At 34.2% G+C, this 17,677-nt stretch overlaps 1 protein-coding gene and 1 long non-coding RNA gene across 3 annotated transcripts in view; one reads left to right on the top strand and one right to left on the bottom strand.

The window, feature by feature from the left end:
- LOC105250057 overlaps positions 1 to 17,677 on the bottom strand; it is a 99,163-nt gene that overhangs the window by 70,494 nt on the left and 10,992 nt on the right. The window lies entirely within an intron of this gene.
- On the top strand, positions 185 to 16,778 carry LOC105250055 (ras guanine nucleotide exchange factor R). 2 transcript variants are annotated; one of them, XM_011255929.3, is made up of 2 exons: positions 185 to 725; positions 14,925 to 16,778. In XM_011255929.3, exons 1-2 carry the CDS (start codon positions 704 to 706, stop codon positions 16,091 to 16,093), a joined length of 1,191 nt encoding a protein of 396 aa, XP_011254231.1. In that variant the 5' UTR covers positions 185 to 703; the 3' UTR covers positions 16,094 to 16,778. The 2 variants fall into 2 exon arrangements, with proteins under 2 accessions (XP_011254231.1, XP_011254230.1); XM_011255928.3 differs by having other exon boundaries at positions 187 to 755.

Genomic DNA, 17,677 nt, shown 5'->3' with positions numbered 1-17,677 from the left:
TAGCGTAAGTGTGTAGGGGATGACGACGCACACCACTACTATTACCGGCGCCAACGCCAACGCCGAACGCCAACGTTGTCACGGGATCTTTTCCGGCGTGATGGATCCCCACCATCGCGGCATGCTCTCTCGTATACCGCATTTTCGAGTCGACAAAGCTTGTTGGTGAACGAGAGAGAGACCGTGTCCGCGGCGACATCGGGTCGCTAACGCTAGTTGGTGGTATTAGTGCAAGCGGTAGTAGTTCAGTAGTACTACTAGTGTTGCTGGTGTTGGTGGTAGTGGTGGTGGTGGTGGTAGCGCGACGATATTACTGGCGGCGATGGTCGTTGGTGGTGGTAGTGGAGTGGTGTACAGACCAGTCGGGCCTCCCTCGCACACGTAAGAGCGTGAAACGGAGTCGAGAATATACGAAGTGACTCAGTCCGCTGTCGACTGCGATCGGAATAGGACGTGTGTCGTTTTTTATCGAGTTTATCATCTAGACAGACCCGCGAGATTAGTTCGCACTGAACGTCAACTCGCCCGACGAACGAAATTCTGGGATTACGGACCAGCGCCTTGTTACACGTGCCGAGATTTGTGGATCTATATCAGAGGGAAAAAAGAAAAGTGTATTTGTGCGTGGGGGTGCGTGAATCAAGGGAGGAGTGAATCGAGGAAGGAGTGAACCGGTGAAGTGCCGGTGGTCCATGAGAGGAAAATGAGCGAGCACGTGGTGGAAAGTACGTTCGAGCTTTCAGCTTTCATGAAAGGTGAATTTTAATTCATAGTCCGTGCTGCGCTCACGGACTTTAATCGATCGATGACACGAGAACCAAAGCTAAGGGATCATCATTTTAAATTATTGATCATTTCAATTTTGAAACTTGCTTGACATAAAATTCTATTTTTCGTTTCTTTAAAATTAAGAATGACATAGATCATGAAGATTGAAAAATTTGATAATTTAAATAAATAACATGCATTAATTTGTCTATAATTATTTTGGGAAAAAGCATTACATTACATTAATTCAAAATTATTTTAAATTCAACTTAAGTTTTCATTATCAGTTACTTTAAAGGGAATTAGATTTTCGAAAAAAATAAAAAATCTTGACAATGTCAAAATCTTAAAAATTTAATTGAAATTATTAATTTAAATTCAAAAAGTTTCAATGGAAAAGAAATTTTTTTTTATTTATATTGAATGTAATCGTAATGATATCGAAAAATATCTTTTTATACAAAAATAAATCAAAATTGCAAAATAAAGCAAAATGATTTTTTTTCGTACGAAACTTTATTTTAAGAAAATTGACTTTAAAATTCTGTCGATAACGCCTTTTATTTGAAAATGTGATAACAGACTGATAAACTTGCAAAATAATACAAGTAATAAGAAACAAAATATCAATGTTTGGAAATATGTACTTGGGTATATCTGAACGTTAGTCTACAAAGAAACACAAAATTTTAATCTTAAGCACATATAAATTATTCAACGGATTTTTAATATTTTCATAACAATAAAACATGTACATAAAAAAATTTTACAATCGATTTATTTTTATATAAAGAATAATTGCTATTGTTTCATTATTGCTTCGTCCTGTCATAATCAAAGAGAAATTAATCTACTACTCTAGCTTAATTATATTTTACACCATATCAATTTGATTGTAAGATGAGTACAATTTTTTTATTACAATTTTATTACAATTTTATTACAATTTTATTTTAGATTTGATGCTTCAAAAGCTTTTGCTTTTATTTTTTCTCTTGTCATCGATCTAAGCTTTTAATTAGAATGTAAGAAAACTCCAATTTGTGACAAGATTATAGTCACAATTTAAGCCCACTAATATCTCTAACATGCTTCAGACTTATTTCACCAATCTAAATCGTCGATATACATGATTGATATTTCGATAAGATATGACATACAAAAGTATGTTAAAATATTAAAATGCTATAGAATAATATTCTGACACAAATTCTTAACGCGTAAGTCATCCGGCTGATCATTTAAATGCGGATCAATCGATATACATATATACGCTTCTTTTGATGCGGCTCGATAATTATCATTATAAACGGCGCCGATGCGGAATTAGAGATTGCATCTGCTGAAATGAGACAAGAAATGAAGAGAGAATCGGCTGCAGGCGATGATCGAAATGGATATGTATATCAATATAAAGATTAGGCGAGCAAACACGCGAATGCGTAAATAAACAAATACGTGAAACGGAAAGAGTGCAAATATACAAAAACCAACTTTAATATCAGAGGCTAATTTAATTTAAAAATTAACTACTTTTATTTATTTTAAACTGCCTTTATTAACTAATCTAATAATTCAATTTAATAATAATTTAATTCTAATGATACGTCATAAACTTCGATATCAGATGCGCAGGCAATTATAAAACGCAAGCATGTTCTTGCAAAATAATAATTATCGAGACAATTTATATCAAAGATTATTACAATTCACAGCCATAATAACAATGATCATTCAAAGCAATCTTTTATCTAAAAATATATCTTATTCACAAATGAGTCTAGACTATCGTTGTTTACGCGTAAATGCCAGATGATAGTCTAGGTATTTTTGCTAGACATCGAGAAGGTATACAGTGACTCAAGAAGAAAAGAGGAAGAGAGAGAGAATAGAAAAGCGAGAAAGTGAGACAGGAAGAAACGGCAGTAGTGGAGGTGACAGTAGTCGAGGCAACTGTGGCTGCGACGGCGCCAGCGTGGGTCGTCACACACATGTATAGCCATAGAGAAATACGCTCGAAGTATAGGCGACCCTCTTTGACCGAGCTTGAAATCGGTGCGCGGCATCTACGCGTAAACAACAATGCCTGTGAAACAGCAAAATCAACGTGATGCGCCGATTTAATTTAAGGGGAGGGACCGAAATCTAGCGATCTATTTAGTATGTCGATTTTATGATAAGATCACAACATAAAAGCACAATGATGTATTATATTTTATCTCTTCAATTTATTAATGAAACGCAGACAATTATACATCCATTATCAAATTTCGATTAATGATACAATTTATCTGTGATAATAGATATTAAACTTTCTCTTCTCTCTCTCTCTCTCTCTCTCTCTCTCTCTCTCTCTCTCTCTCTCTCTCTCTCTCTTCACTATAGATATCTCGAGAAATGATAAGGCAAAAATCAAAATATCAAACATCCGATTAGTATTAATCAGAAGTAAAAACAGATTCTATATATTCATAAAAAAATATATCTCTTTAATCAATGATTATTCATTGGGATGTATTTGAAATACACCGTTCTTTTAAGAATTTAATTAATTATATTTTTGCTGTTTTATTAATTTTTGAATTTAATGATATTTTTTTACTTTCGTTATTAAAATATCATATCAAATTTATTGTCAATATTATTAGAGCCTTACGAATTAGAATTGGATATTGTGTTATTATTTGCAATATATAAGAATATTTATTATACGAAATTTACTTTATAAATATTATTAGAAATTTTCAATAAAGATAGAGAGGAAGAAAGTGCGTCAGATATTAGCATTTTTTATTTTACTATTATATCGTAATGGAAATCGCCGCTGTATAAAAGGGGAGACATATAATCGCGTTCACTTTCCTTTATTCAAACTAAAAATCGGTCAAGAAATCATATTGATAAATTATTATATCGATCTCTTAACATTATTAATCATACATACGTTGATTGCGCGATACATTTAATCTCTCAATCTCATATGACATATTAGAATCTAATATTTATCAATGCATATTTATCAATACATACGCAATAATAGGAATGCATTTTATGGAAAGTTGTATGGATCGTAGAAAAAATAAAAGATTAAATGAATGTAACATTTAATATTCTTATCTTTCATAAATTTTGCCATTATCACTAGATGTAGAATAATTGAGATTATTATAAATGAATAATGTCATAATGTTATTTAAGAATAAAAATTGATAGTCTAATTTTTTATGATTTTTATATACACAGATTGAATGTGTATTGAATTTAATCATTAATAAATGGTATAAATAATTATAACGGTGAATAATAGATATTTAATACATATTTATACAATATTTAAATCAACATATTTAAAATATTTACGGAAATGTCTTTTTACTTAAATTATTTTTATTTTTTTAAATTCATTTATTTAAATGAACTTTTTTATTATTTTATTCTCTTATATTGATATCTTTAATATACCTTTAATACTATAAATAAAAATTTATTATATTAGTAGCTCATATTGACAACAATAGTCATGACCGTTTATGACCAACATTGATCATTTGTTACAGATAACTCGGTTGATATTTTTATTGACTTCAAAACTGTAATTAAAACTTATCATCAAAAAGCATCACAACTTCATTCTATCATAATTGATCTGATACGCGAAAACATATAACAACAAACGCATAACACAGACACGGTGTGCGTTTTAATTAGATTGCACCTGTCCTTCTCGCGATAAGTATATAATCGAGATAGTGCCTATCGGCTACTGCGTTACACCTAAATCTACGCATTCATTTACATATCTCATCTATCTCCTTGCCCGACCACTTTTACTCTCAAACCAGCCGTCTGTGCAACACGTTATTTAATCTCGACTATAACGAATTGTAACAAAGAAATGATTTCTTGCCAGTTTTACAATATAAATCAGGAAGACTCTCTTTAGTTATCGTTATACGTATAGTTGAATAAGTATATTTTTGCACACATGTTATTCTGGTCTTTTGCGACATCGTCGCAATTCGTATTTCTCTTTTGCGTAGCATCTGTTACGCTTTTTACAAAATTTACTTATGCATACATTAAATATATGAATATTATTAATATAGATATTATCTATTATTATATCTAGGCATTAGATAAACATACAAACAAGCAAATATTGCCAGTACAAAAATCTCATGAAACTTTATTTCTAGATTTTATAAGAAATTTTTTAATGCAAAATATATATAAAATATTTAGATTTTATAAGAAATTTAAATGCTTCTTTTATGATAAAAATTTAAACTTTATCTTTTCTTATCATTTTAAATATTTAAAAAATATTAAATTACAATTCTATTAAACTAAGATTTGTAAGATTTTAATTAAAAATTAGATATTTGGAATTTAAAAAAAAGTAAGATTCTATTATCTTGTCAAAGCTTGTTGTTAGTTTGCAAAAATGTGGTTTGCTTTTAGTGTATATATAATTCAATAATTAGTTATATATTTAAACGTTTCCATAAAGAAAAATTTATTTTAAATTTCACAAAGAGAAAGAAAGAGAACAAGAGAAAGGGTGGAAAAGTTCGTAAACACATTGTATACCAGTATTACTACAATTAAATAACGTTGCATGATTGTTTCTTAAATTGATGAGTACGGTTTTAATACTTTCCCCTTTCCCTTCAGAAGCGCCTCTGACACAATACACGATACAAATTTCGTCTGGAATTTATTGCGCCAGCTTTGACCCTGCCATCGAGAGTGTAATCAATATCTTATTGAGTCCCGTTATGGATACAAAGAATACACAGGACGAAAAGACGCTTTTCCCCTATTTTGTTGCCTTATAATTCTACACCTGCTCTACCTGGATTGATAACTTCAATGGTAGCTATTTTTCATGAAAGAATTTCATTCCTGTCCTTTATTATTTCCGAAAACAGTATTTCATTCTGCTGCTAAAAACCTCTCGGTTTTTCTCACAAAATTGCATAATGTGCAATCAGAAAAATTTCAATATTTTAAATATATCAATATTTTAGTTTTTAACGTTAAATATCACATAACAATCAAAATATGATTATAAATTAAAATTTAGTAAAAATTTATTATATATCTATTTATGTTTATAAAGATTATATTACTAACTAATCGCAATAAAAAATAGATTTTTTATTGAATTTTTTAAATGGAAATTTGCCTTGAAAATGTCTAAATTTAAAAGTTTGATCAATTTCGAGACACCTAGCGTATCTATAATCGATAATGTACAACGACAGATGTATTGCGATGAATGCGACAGCGAGCCACTTGTTCTCTATCATCGAGCGCACAGTTGATGTGATTAAAATAAACGCGTGATCCTTGATTCCCTGAGAGAATCTCATCCGTGTTCGAAATAATCATCAATGAGAAAAATATTCACCACGAGTGAAGAAAATAATAATGCTGGCAGAAAACATTATAATTTAAAAAATAGATGTTTTTGAAGCACGCGAGCTTTTTCGTACCAAGTTTATGAGAACGTGAATTGTCGAAACTTACACAATATCACGATATCTGTCCACTCGCGCGTGTATATATATGTGTCATCATTTGCGATTTTATATTGATTTAAGCGCACATGGATAAATATACGAATAATATTCCCTCAAGCTTGTGGCACGTGGTCCGCTTACACGTGTTTATTACGCGGATTGATACGCTTCGTAGCATACGCATAAAATGAGAAAGACAAATATTGGATAGTTAAATTCATCGTGAATCTGAAAGCTGTATAAAACTTTTTTGCCCCTAAAAAAAATGGACACGCATATATATTAACAGCAACCACTAGCAATTTACAAAAAAAATATAGCGGGTTATGTTTTAAAATAATAATATATATTTTTTTAGCTGCAAGCATTTATATAAAAAATTGAGTTTATTAAAATTAAATTTTATTTTCGAAAACTACAACTACTTTAATTAAGTTTGTAAAATTCTTTTCGCGATATGTGTAATCTTTACAAATATAAAAAAAAATATATATATATATATAATAAAATTTTATAATAAATTTTAATTTATAATTATATCTTGTTATGTGATATTTAACATTAGAAATAAAAACATTGATTATTAAGCAAATATGGATTTCAAATAATTTGAAAAAATTTGAATTTAAAAACACGTGCGTGTATTTTGAGGAATAATTCATTTAAATTTTTAATGAGAAAAGAAGATTAATATATTAAATAAGAATTTAAATCGGAGTAAATATTCCATACGAATTAGAAACATAATTGCTGAAACTTAAAAGCTATTTTGAATGCTATACGAAATATGTAAAACAATGCAGAAGGACAGGAAAGTTCAGAATATAGAATAAATAACTTAAAAGATAAATTCGGTTTATGTGTATGATTTATTTGTCTTTTTTCCTTGTAAAAAAATATTAATTAAACTTGATAAATCTTAAAAGTTAAATATAGTTATCTTATACAACTGGTCATTCTCTTATCGTGAATTTCACAATTACTTCATTATCGAAACATTAAGAGTCAAAACTTGTGCGTATTTCAAGAATATGATACTTTGAAGATTTGATATCGGTGCTGCGAGTTAAACATGTAGACAAAGGTCAAGACACAAGGTCAATCACGAAAGAGAAAGAGAGAACGAAAGGGAATTCTTTTATCGTATGCCGCCGATCGATATGCTATTAGTTCTCGTGCACTCGTCCATTAACGTCTTAAGAGGCATTTGTATGATCAAGATAATAAAAAAGAATAAAAAAGGACAGCTGTCATAATCATTCTCGCAAATAATGTGTCATCAAAATAAATTTTATAAATCATACTAATTGTAAGAAGAATTGCAAATTCTTATATCCTTATATCAATAAAAGAATGCATTAAATATAAGTATTAATAATGGTAAATAACAAAATTCGCATTAGATTTATATTAAAATTGAAAAGATATACATTTAATTCTTAATTGTATCGAAAAGTAACTATTTAAGTTATTTTTTATAAAGAGAGAGAGAGAGAGAGAGAGAGAGAGAGAGAGAGAGAGAGAGAAAAGAAAAATCAAAATATAATTCGTGAGACGTTGTGAGAATTAAATTGGAGAATTCTTTTTCTATAATTTTTGTTTCTTTCTCAATTTTTCTCATTCAAAACAATTTATCCAAATATAATATAAAATGTTTTGATGAGTCATGCAATCGAGCTGATGCGTCTGAATAAATCTTTCAAAAAAAAGGAGGAGGAAAGAGGAAGGATGTAAAGCGGGAAAATGATTTTACAGCTAGATCATGCGCAAAAGGATGTTACAAGCAAATAAATTACGCATTCAGCACGTATAGGCATTGTGTTTATGCGAAACCGCCCAACGCTGACTGGTCAGACTCCGATAGAGCAAACGGCCATGTGCGGTGCGCAACATGAAGAAGCAGTGACAAAAAAAGAAGTAGGAGCGAGAGGGACAGACATACAGATTGTCGCAATCGGATCTACCGGCTGTGCAAATGATCAACTTGGTACACCGAGTCATGTTCGCTCTCACGAGCATCTGGCTAGCGCCATCGCCTCCTCTCCTCTCTTTTGCTCTCTTCTGGACAATCTCCTTTGATTCCTCTCCTGAAGCAATGCCGAGTGCACGCATTCGAATATGCTTTCTCTTATCATTCATGAGAAAACGTTCGGATATCGTGAAAGACTATAAATTAGGAATAGATTTTACATCAGGTTGCGATTATGTTATTTTAGCAGCAAATTTGCAAACATTATATATTTAAACTTTTATTTTAATAATTTTTAATATCGAACATATGATTATGATCGCGACTTGACGTTAAAAGGACAGAAGCGGCGACAGCAAAGCTTTTTCCTTCAAGAACTTTCGGAAGATCGAAATTGCGAAAGTATTAATGCCGTCTCATTATCTGGATCGAACCGGTCAACTGCAACGACGAATCGAACGAGTCGATTTATTTATGTCGGACGAAAAGAAACTAGCGGCCGGCTTCCCTCGTCGGAAGCGCGATGGTATATTGGCAGCGCGATAAATGCTGCGCGCGCTCTCCAGAGAGGATCGGGACAGGAAACGGCGCATCCACGGCGGCGTCGCGTCGGCGAGATTTATCGGCGAGTCTTGTTTTTTTTATTTCCTCCTCTCCTTTCTCTTTCTCTCTCCCGCGCGCGTCCGCCGCTCGCTTCGCGGAAAGCAAAGCTCCGGCGGAAATGCGACGCGCCGCTACACGAGAGTGGAATATAATAGCGCGGGATAGCTCTGCCGTCGTCGTTGTTGCACAGCTTTTGCACGAGGTTCTCTCTCAAGAAGAAGATTACCGAAAATTTCTCTTTCTCTCTCTCTTTCCACATCTATCTAGCTCATTTTCGAAACAACGTACTACGCTTGGGAAAAAAATATTCCGAATGATTATATTTATTTAAAAGTTGACGATTCAATTTTTCACATATGTATTGCAATTATAAAAATCGTTAAAATTGCTGTGACATTCTGCTTCAAACGGGCTCAAGAAATTTAAAAGAAAGGAAACAATCATGTGAAAGGATGATACCTCGATTAGTGATATTAAATTTAAGGAAAGAAATGCTTTTGATTAATTATCGATTATAGTCGCGATTATTTAATAATCTTAACAATATACATTTATTCTAATATTTACTCATCATTAAAACATTGCGTATATTAAATTTTCCGTTTTATTTCAACAGAATAATTATATTCAATATATCTTTCTTAAGTATTTATTTCTTGTCGCAAAATATGTACATATATTATATCTTATAATTTAAACCTCTATGAAGCAGACGAGGAGACCGCGTCTTATTACAGCCGCGATTGCACCGCAAAGACGACGCCAGCTATTTTCGCGGTGCGAACGCAATGAATAGCGTGAAGCGAAACTCAGCAAGTCTCCTCTCGGCCCCCACAAGGAGAAGCAGAAGGGAATAATCAGACGGTTAATTCGGCCGGCGCACACTTTTCGCGCCCACGCTCGCCGCGGTCTTAAATCAACGCGCTCGGGCTCTCGCATAATTCTCCCAATAACGTACGGTAAAGGCGCCCACGAGCGCGTGACTGCGAAATGCGTTGACACGCGTTGAAACGGTAATCACGAGAGCGGCGAAGACCGCTCGTTAGGCAATCGTTAAGTACGTGGTATCGAGGGTCATTAAAGCATTCGCGTATCGGCCGTGACGATCTAAGTCATCGCGATCGCCGATCCTACGAACACGAACACTCGTATTACGTCGTTATTACGGCGCGTAACAGATGATTATTAGCGGCCCACGGCGTCGTCGCGTTCGGCGCCGGATGCAATTGGCGTCGCGTAATTACGCGAACCAGTCGACACCAGTCAACGCCATGCTTTATAATTCCGCAAAAGGCGGCCTCGACGATGACAGACAGTCGTCCGTTGACGCAGACAGAAAGACACCTAGCGAATGATCTACGATCAAGAGTAACCTTATTTTCCTTATTTAGATCGATCCATTTCGTTCCTCGAACTACTTATAGATCGAAAAAAGAATAGTGCCTCAATTCAGTTCGGATATTTTCAGTTAATTATTCCTATCCATTAACGTATGAAACATATAACAAATATTATATATATATAACAAATATTGTATATATTTTACTATATTATTATATATAATAAAAATATAACAGTCATTACAATAATATTCTTCGAATGATTTGAGGATAAAATTTCAAAACTGACACGCACGATATAAAAATTAATTTTAATTAAATTAATTAAATTTAAATTAATTTTTTTAATTATATTTTTATTCGAATGAAGATAGATAAGCTAAATGTCGACGTTAATATTGTTGTATTGCTCGATATCGATATTATGAAATGCGCATAGTGAACATTTTAAATACATTAATCATCCTGCGCTCACATGCTCTTCTTTCTGTTTTCCTTGAATCTTTCGTAATTCAGGCCATAGATCACGCGCTCGAATCTCGCTTATCGAATTCTTCGATTTTTTTACATGCTATGCTACTACGCAAAAGAAGAGATACGCTTCCTAAATGATATTACGCGAATCATCATTATTGTACCTTCGAAATCATCGCGAGGCCGATCAATTTTCGGCCGTATACACGAGAATTGCTTGCGTATTTTATATTTAATTACTTTAATTCTATACAAAGCTCTCAAAAGCTCTGTTGGAAGTTTTCCGACATGTCCCACGTGTTCTCTTCGCTCTTTCAATCTTTCATATCGAGGAGAGAAGCGCCTTCAATAATCTTCTTTTAATTAGAGGAGCGAAACAAATTTTTTTCGCATTTTGTTTATTTTATTTTCGTTTTATTGGTATGAATACAATGAAGACTATTTCTTGGATTAATTTTTTTTTCAATATGTTTAAAATATTTAAATTTGCCATAGATTTTTTAAATATGTAAAGTTTATTGAATTATTGACAAGTATATATAAACTCTCAATAATTTGTTAAATAATTATCTTTGTAATATTGACATATTTCTTCCTAATAACACTGTATATAAAAAAATTATATATGCATACACCTTAGATTATGTAATTTATATTTTTTTAAATATTTTCATAAAATTAATATTATCTTTCATAAAAAGAATAAAAAATAATTAAAAACTAATTTGATCGACTGGGACAATGTATATAACGATAATTTCGATAGATAAACACAACTGTGCAGAAGACGCAATATCAAATAAAAGTTATTTTTCCTTGATGAATGCTTCCACGAAGAAACGTCACGTGAAAACCGCGACATCCGCCACGACGGAAGGATGGCGGAAGGTCGACGTACAAGCCGTTACATTCCCTCGCGAGAGTTTGCACAGATGTGGCCGGTGTGTTTGAACAAATGCGAACGAGACGACGAAGATGCCACAAGATTCGCGAGTCAGTCGCAAAATATGGCACTCAAGCGCAGCTCCACGTTGAAAAGAAAAAAAACTGTAACGACAGATTTCTATCTTCTTCTAAATAGAAGTGATTTTCAGCAGGACATTGTTGTTCAATTAGATGTCTAGAATTCAAACTTTCGCGTTCATTAAAATTGCTTCACGTGGCTTAATTGCGTGAATCTCGGGGGATTTGATTCATTTCGCGCAAATGTTACGCGCACCTTTTATTTGCACTCATTCAATTACTTTGCTCCGAATGTTTTAATGTAAATTTAATAAAAAGTGATCCACATTCCGATACGAGGCGTAGATATCGATTGCAGCGAATGCGCGATCTCATCGACTTTGTTTTTTCGTTCCATCACATGAATCGACCGATGATGGAGCATATGTCTCGGCGGCGCCTACTGATAACCCTTAATAATCTAACCTTTCCCTGACACCGTCGCGATAATTTCCTTTCAACGCGTTCGTAACCTTTGGTTTTTACGCGTGTTCACACGCATGATAAGAAAATTACGACGCGATCTAACTATAAACTTTTTCTATATAGAAATGCATAAATTTAGAGTATCGATATACTTTAATCGACGATGAATGTAAAAGTTTATATTTTTTTTGCTCTAAATATTATTCAAAATAATTACAAAAAAAATTCAGTACTGAATTGCAAAAATCAATATTTGGCTGATATCGAAAAGTAGACTGCACTTTATATCAGCATCAGTGGCAAGCAGGAGCTGTAGGATTAGAAGACAGAGGTTCCGCTTTTTTATTTGCTAAACAATATTGACGATCACCGCCAACAATGGTGGCAGATGGTTGCTATCGAGAATGCGGCCTTGTTATCGGTATGATAAGGCTTCTAAACTAACACGAGCACAGATGATGCCAGGTGGCTGGGAACGTTATCTTACTTATTCACGAACAATTCCGTTTCACTTGTATTTGCACTCTTTCGTTCTAATATAATTTAAATCTTGTTCGAACTCAATTCATTTTGAGGCTGAAAAAAATGTTGGAAATGTGAGAAGCTGTTCTACACATGAAATGATATTTCGTAATAATATTTAACGCGTGGACGAGAAACTTTGCTTTCAACTATAATTCGACGTCAGGAAAACTCATGTCATTAATCAAGCGTGAATCAAAATGACATGGAAACTATATTTGGCTCCGATCAGCCGGCACTTATCGTGGTAGAAGGAATTTCGAGCCTTTCCGGAGGAAAGCCTTTTTCGACTGGACGGCTTCCAAGTCACTTGGAATCTGCAAAAAGTTTTCGGGAAAGCGTCGCGTTGAGGTTAGTGCGATCGCCAACCAGAAAGAAAAGACGATCCGATCTACCGTGATCGCGATGACTTCTCTCTCGGAAAGGCAATAAAAGGAGAACAACGAACAAACGAGATTGGCGCCAACGCCATGTGGCGGCCATGCTTTCGTTGCCGTTTTGCTTCTCGAGAGGACACGAGAAAAAGAAAAAGAAGAAAGAGGCAGAGAAGGAACAAATACGCTTATTAATACTGCAGGATCAAATCTTAGATTTTCAACTGTAAAATACTTGAAGAAATTCACTAGCATCTTTAAAAGTTTTTGCCTTTCCTCGTTTTTTTAAAAGTTAAAAAAAAACAATTTTTTCTGCGTTACTTTGTGTGTGTGATATTTTGTATATTATAAATTATCCTGAGTTATTTCTAATTTGCATGAAATAATTAAAAATAATTATGTTTGTCGATTTCGACTTTGAATAAAATGATGCCGGTTTTTAAAAATATTAACCGATTCTGCTCTAGTAATCTCATTTGGGAGAGAAGGTTAATAGTAAGACGGAGAATGGGAATGCGAGAAGAAGGTAGAGCGAGAAGCGAGGCTGAGAGGCTAAGAGATGGGGGAGAGTTGGCGCCGGCGATCCGCGATCGAGAAATCCGATGCATCTGCAACGCGCGTAGGTCGCGCTTGTCGCTACGTCAGAGACCGTAGACTTGGATAAATTATTGTATGAGTGATCGATGAAACCGCGCGATCGATCGCTCGCTTTCGTTAGCAATTGCGCGCGAATTCGTCGAACAATTTACGTAATCGCAAAGAAAATATTTAAAGAATACTTAAGATCGCAAGTCGTGCGGCTCGTGAAATTGTTTACGGACTTAACTCGGGAGAAATGTTGCGAAATCGCGATTTCTGCTCTAACGCCGGATAAAATTACGCATCGTGTTTGTACACGTATTTATTACACAAATATAAAGTGTCAGCTTGTTTGATAATTCGTAAAATTCCATGCAATTCTGCATTGTGTTTGACCTAACTTTTTCAAGATCGTTTAGAAAAAACGTACAATTGTATTATCATTTAAAAAGTTATGATTTATCATGTTATCGTATTATAATTTTGACTAAAGTTTCGTTAAACATAATAAAAAATCATAGGAATATACAGGTGTCGTTCTAACTCTCGTAGCGCGTCAGATGGTTAAAAGGAACGAGGGGGAGCAATAAGTCGCACGATGACAAGCGTCTTTGCCGGCGATACTAAAATCAGCGAAATTAGTCTCCGCCTTGGAATTCGAGTCGACTTGACTCGTAGGAGCAGAGAAGAACGAGACGCGCACGTATATTATAATCTTCTCTCTCTCGGCCGGTCCCTGTGTGCGCGCCAGATGGTACCAGCTGGATGACGCATCAAAGCAGAAAATCTCCCGCGTGTCCGAAGCGCGGTTCCGCCCACGGAATCGCGAGGGAAACACGTGCGTCGCCACGCCGTCCGTCACGAATGCAATCTCGGAATGCGAGAATTCAATAAAATTTCATATAACGCGCTTTTTCTTGACGTCTCCGAAAACAGACTTTTAAATGTCGTCTACGTGCACACACTAATACCATATTAAATTTCAAATTCCTCGAGTGGATCTTACATCGATTATACTTGTATTGATTAATTAATCAATACACGGATATAAGATTGTGTACAACTTCTTTAATATTTTATTTATATTTTTCGTATAAGAAATATAAATTTAATATGATAATCAGATTTTTATCAAATATATTTATATGGTCATGTCATATCTATATATTTTGGAGATATCAAGACAAAAAGTTTAAATTACACACGTATTAAATACTTAATTAATATTTAATTATTCATAATCTAGTACTTTTTATCTATAATCTGTTATTTAGTCTTTTTATATTATTTATAGCGCTTAAAATAATTATAATTAATGCGTATTTTTTTATTTTGCTTACAGCCGGTGTCATGGCGGATTCTGAGAGAGACAGCAGCTCCTGCATTCTCGATGCTGACGAGGACAGCAGATCGGATCTACACTCGCCTACTGCATCTGAAGACAGCGTTGAAGTACAGGTGACGCCAATTTCTTTGCGAAACAAGCGGAAACTAGCAGAGCCGCGCAAAATTCAGGAACCGGCTGTCATCACGGCTCCATTGAAGAAGAGACGTTTCGATCCGATCTCTGAGGAAACCACCGTGGATCAGGAGGAGAGTAGATCGATAAGCACGGCGAGTCCCTTTAGACCATGGGTCCCTGTCTCCTGCAAGAGCGAATCCAAGACAACTGCATCCTCAACGACGTCGACAATGACCACAATGACGTCTGGCACGACGACAACGACGACGACATCGATGACATCATCAACGAAGACGTCATCCAGCGAGAAAGAAGGAGAGAAGAGAAAGATAGAGCAGGACGAGACGATGCAGAGGCTGCACGAATCATTTAGAAGACTGCAACATCCTGTCAGTCCAAATAAATCGATTGTTTCCTCTCGACGAGAACTTCGTCAAAGATTATTCGAACCAATGGTGCCGGCAGCAACGACAACATCTACATCTAGCATTATCTCCCTACCACATTCTAGACTGCAGGAGGAGCCCTTGTCCTTGGTGGTGAGAAACGAAACGCCTCGAGTGCCATCACATCCCGCCGTTAGCGGTACCTACGAGAAGACACCGTCGTACATGATGGAACACTTATTAGCAACCTCACCTACTCGTAATCATCAGAATCATCGAAACCACCAGAGTCATCAAGCGGCCTCAACATCGTCGAAACATCATCATCAGGGAGGCCAGCAGAGAAACTATAAAAACATGACGAGGGAGAGACGAATAGAAGCGAACGCTCGAGAAAGAACCAGGGTGCACACTATCAGCGCGGCCTTTGATACCTTGAGACACGCCATACCTGCCTATTCACACAACCAGAAATTGTCAAAGTTATCGGTGCTAAGGATCGCCTGCAGTTACATCATGACGCTTAGCAAGATTCTTCAAGAAAATAACAATGAAGTTATGGCTACGAGGAACAATGGCCCGGCAGATCTGGATGGTTGCGTAGAATTAGTCTCCAGAACTATCCAAACGGAGGGCAAGCTCAGAAAGCGAAAAGACGACTGAACAAATCCCGTTTTGAACAACATGAGGGCAACAAAGAATTTATACAGACGAGAATCTGTTATAAATACAGAAATAAGGAAGATTTCGCTTCACATACGCTTGTCAAACGCTTCGTCTTCTATTCTCAATGCCATTCGATTTGCAGGGGAGAGGAGAGCGACTTAGACTTAATCTAAAATAAGCTATGTTAGCTTAAGTGATCATTGATTTTTTTTAAAGTATGCAAGGTTGTCTTGATTAGTTGGTAGGGTATCGATCAGAAAAGCGTTAATTGACATTACAAATTATGGGCGTCATGAAAATTTCTTATTAAGAAGAAGACACGAAAGTGTCTGCGTTCAAAAATGATAATGAGTTTTGCTTGCATAAAACATTATGGAAGAACTACTCACTATTGTTAGAGAATTTATGTAATATATTTTTCAAAATCGCAATAAGCGAACTTTAGATGAATATTCTCTCTCGACAGAGAAAATTTCTGGCGCCCATGATTATAAGGCCATCTACGTACCGATAGCAGCTGTGCAACCAGACAATAAATCTTTAGAAATATCTTCATACTTAGACGGCGCTTGGTTTATGGCAAACACTGCTGCAATCGTTGCACCGCATCATGAAAATTATGATGAAAAGAGAACAATTTTCCAAATCCACTTTTTTACTAGTAAATACAAATTTCTTATATGAAATGAATATATGTGTGTGTATATATATATATTCATTTCATATAAGAAATTTTTATTATAAATTTATATATATATATATATATATATATATATATACACTACATATATATTATATATATAAATTATATATTATCTTTTATAAAATATAATTTTCTAAATTTCTCCATTTGGCGTTGATAGATCCATAGAAAGCATTATAATGTATAATCTATTACTTTGATGGAGCCTTAAATATTTTTCAAGACATATTGCCTTTCGAAAGAGTTAATTGCGAAGCATGCGAACGCGCCTTGATTCGGTCGAGCAAATTTGCGTGTTGCTTAAAATAGCAATTTACAAACTGCGATTCATTGAGATGCATACTTATCAAGGACAATGGGATCGGTCGATCATTAGTAATCTGTTGCACCAGCTTAGAAAACCGATCTAGAACGTGTGGGATAATGAGAAAAGATGAAACAAAAGCGAAGACAATAATAATACTGTTAGCGGTATATTTGATGAAGCAGAGTCAACATTATGTAATATGACGATTAAAAATAATCCACCGCCATTAAACTACAAACGGTATCGTCTTCCTGTGAAAATATAATAGCTTAATAAAACATGCTATTAAAGAAAGTATTATCATTATAACGGAGTTAGATCTACTGTAAAAGTCTCTCACATTTTTGAAAAGATTTCTCGATCTGCGAAGTTTACAGTTAAATCCTTAATTAAAAACAATATAATTAATTTCTTAGTTAAAAACAATATAATGTTTATAAACTGTAATAATTTGTTTTTTTAATACTTAATTCCAATATTAATATTAAATATTAAAAAAAATTAGTAACAAAATTAATTTTAATATTAATATTAATGTTGAAAATATCTATATATAGAGAGAATGTGCGGC

The sequence above is a fragment of the Camponotus floridanus genome, unplaced genomic scaffold, assembly GCF_003227725.1.
Source record: "Camponotus floridanus strain SB8 unplaced genomic scaffold, Cflo_v7.5 scaffold98, whole genome shotgun sequence".
NCBI lineage: Eukaryota > Metazoa > Arthropoda > Insecta > Hymenoptera > Formicidae > Camponotus > Camponotus floridanus.
Note: the sequence above shows the minus strand (reverse complement) of the source record. Positions and strands in the feature narration are given on the sequence as shown.

Coding starts and splice junctions, on each gene's coding strand:
- LOC105250055 (XM_011255928.3), top strand. CDS start 704: ATGAGCGAGCACGTGGTGGAAAGTACGTTCGAGCTTTCAGCTTTCATG. Junction 756..14,924: donor GCTTTCAGCTTTCATGAAAG/GTGAATTTTAAT, acceptor TTTTGCTTACAG/CCGGTGTCATGGCGGATTCT.